The 11,438-nt window shown below is 38.8% G+C and overlaps 1 protein-coding gene across 2 annotated transcripts in view; it reads right to left on the bottom strand.

Annotated features, from left to right (window-relative positions):
- The window catches only part of LOC136707620 (synaptopodin-2-like), a 29,216-nt gene extending 20,644 nt beyond the window's left edge, over nucleotides 1-8,572 (bottom strand). For both annotated transcript variants that reach the window (XM_066681800.1, XM_066681798.1), the window contains exon 1: nucleotides 8,440-8,572. In XM_066681800.1, coding sequence (XP_066537897.1) covers nucleotides 8,440-8,532 — 93 coding nt within the window. In that variant the 5' untranslated portion in view covers nucleotides 8,533-8,572. The remainder of the gene's footprint in view (nucleotides 1-8,439) is intronic.
- Between the last annotated feature and the right edge of the window lie 2,866 nt (nucleotides 8,573-11,438).

Here is an 11,438-nt window from a genome sequence, read left to right on the forward strand (position 1 = left end):
AACACTGCTTCTAAAGAGGTTCCTTCATGTCATTGCCCCAAAGAACATGCATCCTTATTTTTCAAGAGTGTGGGGCCTTCAGCCTGTCGCTAGATGGCAGTACACTCTACACAACAGCATTGACCATACTGGGAATGTTGACTGACTATTGTCATAAAGTGAGAATGAAGTTGCAAAGATTGTCAGCCTGGATTTAGCATTGGGGGAAAAACCTGGGTGAATTGTCTTCAAACAGATGGCAAGGTTTTTGCACAGACACTGAAAAAACTATCAGCAGAAAAACTAAATTGAGCAAGTTGTGTGTTGTGTTACTTTCCTAATCTGAAAAATCTACTGTTATCTACTGTATGTGCAATAAATTTTCTCTTCACTTTGCTTTCATTTAAATACAGATATACAAATAACTACTGTGTGTTTTGTAGCTACAAAAAACAACTGGTGCAGAGTTACTCACTATAAAATAGGGCATTATTCCAATGACTTTATAAGGTTGCTTTATGTGAACTAAGGAGTGATAAAACAGGCCTGATGTGAGCTTTGTCTTAACAACTCTAACAGCAGGCATTAATGGAAAGCTTTAGGCAGCCGTATATGGATCTATCATAGTTCCAGTGTGTTAAGTGACTGCTTAAACAGAGAACCTGTGGCCTCTCTGATAGGCCTGAATCAACTCTCACTCAATCCAAAAAAGGAGGTGAAAAAAGCAACACCTGCTTTATTTCCTATATGAGACAAAGCAAGTTTCACAGGAGGATGCCAAAGCTGCATATGCCTCATAGCAATGATAAACACAGTATGGCACTGAGCCATGAACCTGAGAATGAAAACGTTTGATCGACATTCATTATGTTCAGGTATTCACTCACATTTCATCTACTGAAAAATAAACCCATTGATAACGCACAGCTTAGTAAACAGTGCCGTGTGCCAGCCACCGCTGAGCCCAAGTTCACCATGCCCGATGGCAAGGGTCCTCTATGAAGCAGAGGAACTGTACTGTCTGAGTGATAAAGCGCTGCCCAGTACATGTGGAATGAGTTGAAGTGGTATTTATTGTCCAAAACTAATCCTCCACCACCAGTGCTTGACCTCACTGATGCTGTGACTGAATGCTGTCAAATCCTCAGACCTGTTCCAACATTTTTCCAGAAGAGTAAAGGCTGAGACTGCTGCACTGTGGGGACTAACTTCACATGAATAACCTTGATTACAAATGGTGCTGTCACACAGCTCTGGTGTTGTGGGTTCTCCCGCAGTCCAAAAACATTTGTTCCATAGGTGTGTGAGAGAGATGCCCTATGGGGGACTGGCACCCTGCAGCAGCCAATTTAATTGTATTAGTCATGACATTGCTATAATTCAACTAAACAATGACAAAGCTCCAACTAACAGCTCCACAATGTATGATTTGTTACTGCAATATCATAAGGACGTGAAGATAGGATGAGATTTTTGTTTGTTTGTTTGTTTTCTACATAAAAACCTCTTAAGCTTGGACTGATATTTAAGATGAAGCCATCACTGAAGCTAGGGTAACCAGACGTCCTCTTTTACCCGGACATGTCCTCTTTTTTAGACTTAAAAAATGTCCGGGCGGATTTTCACAAACGTCCGGGATTTTGTTTTTCTAGAGCTTACATAGAGTTCCGTTCACAAACTAGTCCCGCCCTCCCCTACTCCAATTGGTTCGCTTGAGTGAGAAGGGGGCGTGGTGAAGTAGCCTAAAATTTTCTGATTGGACGGTCTGACTGTAGAGCTACCGTTATTGGTCGATAACCTTCTCTGTAAACATTTAATTGGTCAGTCTGCACGTCTGTAGTCCTTGTTAACGTCAGGCAAAGCTCATGTACCCACCCTCACCTCGAGCAGCTATGACGAAACGTAAATGTAAGTTCTCGGGTGAATTAAAAAAGAAATTTCCATGTTTTGTGTAGCAAAGACGTGTCCTCTTTTTCTGCATCTCAGATTTGGTCACCTCACTAAAGCATTATTTCTATCTATATGAAATAATGCTTAATTTAACCATAGCTCCAACTGAAAAAACATATCCACTGCTAGGTTTAGACCATCAAGCAGTGCCACTAAAATGTAGAAGGAATATGTTTAAAACATTTATTTTGCAGTGTTGATCTGACAGTGATCTGTAATTGAACACAATCACAAGCAATAACTACAATTCTTGCTCTAAATAAAGACATTTGAGGAACAGCTGTTTCTCTTTCCCACAGATTTGAGTAGTGTGTTTTTTTTAGCTAAATGTTTCCAGGCAAACAGCAGGTAAAACAAACCATTTCCAGCCCCATCTTTACTACCCACATTAGCTCTTATTGCAGGGGCTACTCGCTGTTGTGCCAAAAGACAAATTCAGCAGGATATCTGATGGCTGCATAGTGTTGATTATGGAGGTAAAAACATGGAAGTGACTGTGTAGTTCAGGCATTTATAATAATTGCAGTGTGTGCGCCACTTTCTAGTCACTACATCAGGCAACTATTTATTCTGTACTCCAGCTTTAGAAAGCACTGTTTACACAGGTTTTGGGGACTGGGGTAGCGGTTCAGGAACTGTTTTTCTATTATGTTAGCTATTTATCTTACTACCTGCCATTTTAACAAAGGACATAATAAATGTTCTACTACTTTCTCTAATAAATACTGCAGCCACGGGATCATTAGTCAAGCACTAATGTCGAACTGTTCTCACACAACTGCACATGATGCACTTGGCAGGCCCAATTAACCCCAAATATGTTCAATGGTGCTGTGGTCAGGACTTGTCTACTTGAAGTGAGCTTTGTACAGAGACAGTGACATCCTGAAGGTAGAAAAGGGCCTTCTCCTCACTTTTGCCATAACTTAGGATCCACAAAGTTCTCATAAATACAACAGGATGCTCTTGTTTCAAGATTTCCCTTCAGTGAATGTAAGGGCCCAACTCAGTCATAAAAGATAGTGGCAGACGATTATTCCCCCTCCAACAAACTTTATACATTCCAATATTTTGCATTTGGGCAGATAGCTTTCTTCTGCAGCCGCCAAACAGAAATATATCTATCAGAATGTCAAATGGTGGACTATAATTCACACCAACTCACATCTCCACTGCTTCAGAGTCCAGTGGCTTCATGCATTATATCTCTAGCCAATGCTTGTCATTGTGCATGGTGATCATAGGCTTGTGTGCAGATTCTCAGCCGTAGGACCTTCCAGCAAACAGCTTTTTTTTTTTGCTAATGTAGCTTCCAAGGGCATTTTGGAACTCAGTAATAAGTGCTGCAACCAAGAGGAGACCATTTTTAAAGTGCAATGCACGCAGCGCTTCAGTTCTGTGAGCCTCTGTGTTTTATAGGGCTTTACAGCCAATTTGTTGTTTTTTCCACTTCACAGCAGCAGCACTTATAGTTATAAGGTAAATGCCTTAAAGCTGTGTCCACATACCTTACTGTACTGTAAGGATAACTAAGCTTTAAGTAGTAGTTCCTGAGCAAAACAACAAAAACCAGTATGAAACAACCTCAGAAACCTACAATGTATAGGGCCTTAATTCAAGCCTGGGGCTGGTGTAGTTAACAGTTTTTCCTCCAATATCAGGTACAGGTATTTCTTCCAAAAGCCATGCTTGTTTTGGCCAAATGTCAAAGCCAGTGAATGTGGTCCTGCATCTTTAAGAATGTGAGGAGTTATGACTTCAGCAGCTTTGAGATGAAGCCAGAATTCCCTGAAAGACTGATGACAAAGAAAAAAGAAAACAAACGGCCTTATAAGGCAGTCTCCTTCATGCACCCACACACACAAACACTCGCCTGAAAACGAGTGTCAACCCTTTCATGGTCAGTCTCCCCCAAGAAGTCTATAGCTACATCTGAAGTTGCTTATCATAATCAACACTGACCTTAACTGGACACTGCTTTTCATGTTCTCGCTATGTTGCCCCTTTAGGTTAGTCATTCATCCCTTTACAAAAAGTAAAGGGAAAGTAAAGTAAAGTTATATGTCTTCCAGATGGAGCAGAATCATTCTAAAGAACTGTTCTGTGGAGGCAAACATCTGAGAGAAATGTCATTCTGTCATTTTAAGACCTCTTGCAAGTGAGCAGGCAAATATTTAACAGCCCAGCTACAACGGCTGCTCTCACTCACGGCTTATATAAGAGTGACGTTAGACAACACAGGGATTCCAGTTTCACTTTAGAAACTCCAGAAGCTCTACTAAACACAAACTAATGAACATTTCTTGCCCACAAATTAATAGTTCGTTTCATATAGAGGAACTCAATTTCACTTTAATTTACAAGGCAAGGAAAAGTGCAAAATAAAAATTACAAAACAGACTCTCACTCACAGTGCACACTCAAAATAAAGATGGTGATTTGACTGATGCCATGGAAGAATCTCTTCCGTTTTTCTTAAAAAACATGTTTGAAAAGGATGTATGTGAGTTACTTTCCAGACACTTTACATTATGTGGAAGGATCCTTAATCCTACTGAACCAAGTGAGTAAATGGCAACCCATTTTGGCAAATTACTCATTTAAAACTTAGAACACGTTTGTATCAGCACTTTGTGTGCTACTGTGTTTTCTGTCTCTTTATAAAGTTGAACATCTCCCTCTATTGTTGAATGCACTGTGATTTTTCATATGATGTGTTTCAGCTCACAACTGAAATCAGTAAACACTTGTTTTTTTTCCCCTCAGCAGAGGAAGAGGAACAGATCAAACTGAAGAATTCAAGAGTTAAACATGGACAGTTGTTCACAAGACATCTTAATCCTTCTACATTGGCTAACAGACGCCCACATAAGCACTGAGTGATAAGGGAACCAGAGCTCCATCCCACACACTCTGGTCACTAAAATGTATTTGAGGATGAAAACCATAGTCAAATAAACCCCTGGATTGTTTTTCATGCTTTAAATGATTTTCAGAAAAATGTAATTAAAGGCCAAGATACAAATATACAGCAAAGTTCATAGTTTCCATACAGCCTTAAATCTTTTTTATTGTTTTTTTTTTTTTTTTAAAGAACACTATTGAACATCCAGATCAATGGAGTGCATTTTTTGAAAAGTGAAGACATACTGTCCACAGCTTCACTAAGTCAAGCAGTTATAGCAGCAGGGCAAAGCAATTAATCAAGGTGTTTTTCCTCAAGCACCACTGAGCACGTGGAAGAATAGAATATCAGTTCACTACATGAAATCCAGCTAAAATTTTGAGGTGCTTAACAAATTAGCCATAAAACCTCTCTTTCCAAATATAAGGTCTCTTGCATACTTAAAGGAACACTAGGTAAGATTTTGGGCTTTTAGTTCATTTGAGCACACCATGAAGTAATGCATGTTTACAGCACTGCACTGAAATCAATGGGGAGGGGGAAGGAGTGTGTTATTTCCCACCCTCCACCAGAAGTTATAGTGCAACCATCTCCTTGTTACTGGTCAGAGAAGCATCACAATGATCTTAAAGCTGTAATTTTAAAGTAAAAATATTACGTAGTATTCCATTAACGTTAGGGTGACCAGATCAGAGATGGTGAAAAAGAGGACACGTCTCCGGGGGTGACTGACCAATTAAATGTTTACAGAGAAGTATATCGACCAATAACGGTAGCTCTGCAGTCAGACCGTCCAATCAGAAGTTTTTAGGCTACTTCGCCACTCCCTCTACTCACTCAAGCGAACCAATCGGAGTAGGGGAGGGCGGGACTAGTTTGTGAACGAAACGCTTCTCGAAGTTATATGTAAGCTGTAAGAAAAACAAAATCCTGGACATTTGTGAAATTCCGCCCGGACATTTTTTCAAGTCTAAAAAAAGTGGACATGTCCGGGTAGAAGAGGACGTCTGCTCACCCTAACTAACGTATGGTTCCACAGAGCCATACAGTGCATTTGGTTAATATACAATCCTTCAATTAAACACAATTTTGAAGCTGCAAATTTAAGGTGGTATTATTATCTATTTTTTCCTTTAAAAATAATGTCAGTCAGTAGTTACTAGGAGTGATTCCACAGAAGAGTCATTATAGGTTCTTTAAACATAAATGAGATTAGTTTAAAGAACCTAAGACAAAGATTAATAATAATAATAATAATAATAATATATACTTTTTTTTTTCTTTTAAGCAATTGAATTTTTTTTCTGAAAACTGCATACCTACATCCAGAAATGATTTTTTTTAATGGCCTATGTTCAAAATAATCATTAAGGTTTTCTTTTGTCTATTAGGAGATATGTTCAATGTAAACATGTGCTCATCCTGAAAAAGTGTTTATCTTCACTGCTGAGACAAGATGAGCAATGCTACTAAAACCGCAAAATGGCAGATAATTGTTTTTTTTTTTTTTTTTTTTTTTTTTTAGTTGGAATGGTTTAATAGCCAAAATGTATTAAATATAAACTATTCAGAGAGCACCAGGAGACCAGAGCTGATAGAAAAACACATGCTTAAAAAAACCAATAACACTAAGCTCTGTCAGATCTTAAAGGTTAAGGGTGTAGACAGGGCTAAAAGAATTTGTTTCCTTACTTCATGGGAAAACAGTACATTAGGCCCCACAGCCCAGAGTCATAGCCAATTTTCAGCTTTCTCAAGACCAATAAGTTTGGCTGAATCCGGCTTACTGCAAACCCACCTGGAGAAAACTGTTTTAAACAACAACAACAAATAAGTAAAATTATTCTGCCAGGGATGAGTTGAATGACAACAGACTGAGCTGGAGTTACAGTCTGCACCTCTGTGAAACCACTAAGCTTGATTGATGTTCTAAGTGAAATTAAATGCAAATCTCACAGGTGAGTGGGTCTTCAAATTTTAATGCACATTTACTATTTACTGAATTTAACACACAAACCGTATGTGGTAATGATACAGCTTGTTTTTATTTTATACATTACATTTAAACTAGGCAAATACCAAATAGAATAAAGTTCACTACCTATTGTACTCTACCAGTCATATTTATGAATTTTATCTTAATGAAGCTGACAAAGCTCCTGACTACTGCTGGAATCAGAGTACTTCATTATCTGTCATATTACAGTCTTATTACAGAACATTTTCTACATATACTTCTTTAACTAAAGAATTATGTGGCACGTAAACTTTGCATACTAGATTAAATTAATGTAATTCCTACATTAACACATCCAAAACTTTTCCTTAAAGCTGCCTGTTCAGATCACAGACTTCCAGTTTTTCACCCCAGCAAGGGTTATGGGAACTGACACTTGTTGGAATAAGCCTGTATAAATTTCTATAGAGGTTTATTACATTTCTTTGAAAGAATTATGAAGGAGTTGCGCAGTCAGATTTAGCCAAAAAAACATCTGTTAAGGAAAACAACAAAGTCTGGCTCGTGAATCTTTAGTGTCTACATCCAGCAAAAGCCCCTCTTGCGTAACTCTGGTGCTCTTTTGTAAATACTTGAGTTCGGTGTCATTTGTAAGTGCATTAATAACCCTCTCTTGGCCCCAACAGTTCTCACTTGTTTGGATTTTTGATCATAGTCTCAGGGGTGAGCACAGATAGAGCACACTGCACTGACCAGCGAGTTGCTGTGCCATTACCATATATGGACCCTTGCTTGAGGAGATGGAGAGGGCCAGTAACTACTTCCATCACTACCTCCATTTCCTCAGATTTAAAGGCAACTACTAAAGTATTTTATTATGAAAACTATACTCAGGACTTACAAGAACATCAGAAGGAGAACTTCTGATAGATACACAGGAGCCTGAGGCAAGTCAGAAGGTGCTTCAACCAACTCTAGGTGAGGTGCAGTCTTTGCTTTTCCATAGCAAAACGTAGATTTAATAAAGGAGACCTTTCCAGCAAGATCAAGACATCTTAATTAAGGCAGTGAGTCCACTTGTTTCCAAGTCCAGGATTGCATGTCAAGTTCAGCCAGTGTTGTAGTAACCATGCTTAAGAAATCATTCAGCTATTAAACCTGCCAATAACTGCGACAAACTCCCCCTGACTGAAGCTTCATGACCCACTACAGCAGGGTGTATCTGTTATGTAAATAGTAGTATTAAATACTGGTTTATTTATGGTAAAATTTAACAGCTTTAGATCATGAGTAATTATTTCTAACACACGAACAGGAAAAGAACCCTGATGAATATAAGGTGTGGACTGGTAAGTTCTGACAGATGGAGAAAAGTACACTGCAATGTTTGAGGTTGCTTGAATATGTGTTAGTTATTTGGCATTCAACAGATCACTAATAACCCTTGAATATGTCATAAAGTAATAATGCATAACCCAATTTAGCAAAACAAAACAACAACCAAAAACCCTACAACAAATGTTTTAACTATAAAGTGTGTAAGCACCAAGAGCCATTGGTCATAATGGAGGCATTCAAACTTTTTTGCAGAGGAGTTGCTCAGCATTGTTCAAAATAGTTTTATAGGAGCACTATTATGTTCTCTCACCTGATCAACTCGGAGTGTACAGTTGGGCTGTGACCCGCTGTGCTGGAGCCCGAAGCCCCAGTCTGATATCCACACCTGATCTCCTGCACCCATTCCTCTCTCCAGCAACTGTGAACAGAGTCAAGGCTCTTCACTACAACATCTGAAAACTGTGGGTAGGTGTGCAGCCAGAGCACTTCAGACCAAGCCCACTCTCTGCGTCACTGCTCTGAGACACGCCCACAAACATTCAGCAAAGTGAGACAGAGCTGGAGCTGGAGGATAGAGCTCGAGTTGGAACCAGAACTGGAACTGGAGCTGAGGAGAGAGCTCCAACAAGATGTGGAGACAAGGGACAGAGCTGAGGTTGAGGGATAAAACTACAGCTAGACCTGGAGACAAGGGTCAGAGCTAGAAATGAAACTAAAGCTGAGGGACAGAGCTTGGGCTGACCTGAGGGATAGACTGAACTGGAGCACTGAATGTCTCTGGACATGATTTACATAACTACTGCAGACTTCATAAGACTGCAGACTGAATCAGCAGTCTATAACAAAGTTTTGACATTTACAGGTTTTATTTGGGAATCTTAAAATACCAGTTTGTAGCAGGCAGTTTATTATTTAGAAACAGAGCTAGTGCTCAATGAAAGACTGAAAATAACCTTAGCCATTTCAGCTTCTAACACTCTAGGTCATCTACATTATATTAAGCTAAACTCTCAGAGGTTTATTTTTTTCTGAAGTTTAAAGAAGGACAAGTACATGTTTCTGAATTTCATATATTTAAGTCACATTTAAACTGTTTTGTAGTGTATTTTATAAATTTACATTTTGACAATACATTTTTTTTCTGTTGTAAGGATTATATTAATTGCTAAAAAAAATTTAGTGTCAGTTTTCAGACTGAACAAATTACAGCTGTAAATACAAACAATTCAGTTTCAAACCTTTAATGACTAGGCAGAAGTTGAAACATGTCTGCTTCCTATAGATAAACAAATGCTGCATAAGTGATCAAGCTCAGTAATTGGTAGAGAAGTGTATCAAAAATGTTGTCTAGATAGGTTATATCAGCTTATTATTTGTAATTCTTGTCCCGTTTTCTTTCAGAAGCTACACTCAACCACTTCATGTTACAGGTGATAGCTCAGATGGATCTGTGATTGGTTTGATCGGTCTGGCAGCATTTACCCTTTCCTGTGACTTTCCCAAGAATTTGGCCTAATTGTTATAAAATCTGAATTTTTGAGATTGGAATATGACAAATGTCTGTTGTCAGCTCTAAATTTGTAAAATCTGGAAACTTACTTTTGACTTTGATTGATCATTTTATTATTATTATTATTATTATTTATCTCAAGAGATCAAACCCAAAACATACAACTATTTATATGAAATTTATAACTAACTATAATCATACACTAGATGTAATATACCTTATGCCAATCCATTAGAGCTTCATGTAGGGCCCACAACACACACTCTTCCTACCTGCATCCACCAAAATTCCTGTTGAATACTACACTTCAACACAAAGGTTGCTGTGGCCATTTATGTTCCGATCAGCAACCGGCTATCCTTAACAACTACGGTTACTCATTGAGCCCAACCCATGAGTACCCAAACCAGCCACGGTATCACTAGCTCTTCACAGGGGTCATCAAGCAGGTGCCTCCTCTCTGTAGTGTTTCGCTGAATTAATCCCACAACACTTCCAGAAAGCTCAACAGTGAAGTCTGGTTTCCAAGACCCACCCTCCTCCAAGCCAGCTTTACAGTCCTACCTTACCCTTTATCATCAACAACTGTAACTAATCTGTGCCCTCTTTATCCACAGCCACTGAATAGACCTTTCAGCTGTTTTTGATAACTCCTTCACAGCTGCCCTTAGTTTCCAGCCCCTGATGCCAAACTGCACAAGCAGGGTTGTGGTCAATTTCACTACAAATCCTCTAACACCAATCTTAAATGTGCCTGCCACTCGCGTTCCCGCACCTTAGCCACCAAGTCTGTGTACTTCAGCTTCTTCCTTTCGAATGCTTCATCTACTGCATCCACAGATAGCAACGTTAACTCTATGAAATAAAACTCTGTTCACTTTCATAGTAGATCACCATGTCGGGCCTCAGTGTAGTTAACACAATGCACTCTAGGACCTGCAGCTTTTTTCCTACATTCACCAATGGCCACCTAATACGAAGCAGTAAGCCAAACAATTTCGACTTCACTGGCGAATCTAAACTCTTCACTGGTCTCTCCAGTACAGAGGGGATCATTTCTCCTTCCAAAAAGATTGTGGGAAAAAATTAAAATTCCTAAATAAATATAAACAAATAATCAATTGTTCACATAATACAGAATGCACCCCTAACTAAAATGATCAACATTTAGTGATCAAAACAGTAGCAACAGTAGCAATAATAGAAATGTTTCTCCTCACACAGCCTAAAGGTTTGTTAAGCGGATTTGAGATTAGAAGGTTGCTGGTTTAACTGGCAGGTTAATTTGGGGCAGGATGAACATAGCTGTCTCCTCCCTCAAGACAAAGGCATCTAAATCCCAAATGCACTCCAGGGTGGCCGCCCATTGTGCTGGGTCAATATGCCGTAGGTGGGTTACACACTGAGGTCAAATGGTATCATTGCACAATGACAATAAAAGCATGAGTTTCGTTCATTTCAAACCACAGTTTTCAGGTTTAGTCCATAAATTTAGAAATATTTTCAGTAGTATATTATTTGTAAACACAACTGTGTTCAAACATTACTTTTTGTGTTGTTCGCATTTTCTTGTAGAACCATTTTTCACTGTTCACTGAAAAAAATAATTTGGTTTGTCATTATAGGACAAGGGGGAAAAACTCCAAGATTTGGCTTTATAATGAGCTTTTATATCGGTCTATTCGTCATTTTTTTCACAGTGTGAAGGACAGCTGTTGTGTTCAAACGATGAGATAAACTAAAAACCGACAAAATGGAGATACATGTTTTTCTTCGGAATGTGACGTGTTGTTTACTAC

Source organism: Hoplias malabaricus, chromosome 9, assembly GCF_029633855.1.
Source record: "Hoplias malabaricus isolate fHopMal1 chromosome 9, fHopMal1.hap1, whole genome shotgun sequence".
In the NCBI taxonomy this organism is placed as follows: domain Eukaryota; kingdom Metazoa; phylum Chordata; class Actinopteri; order Characiformes; family Erythrinidae; genus Hoplias; species Hoplias malabaricus.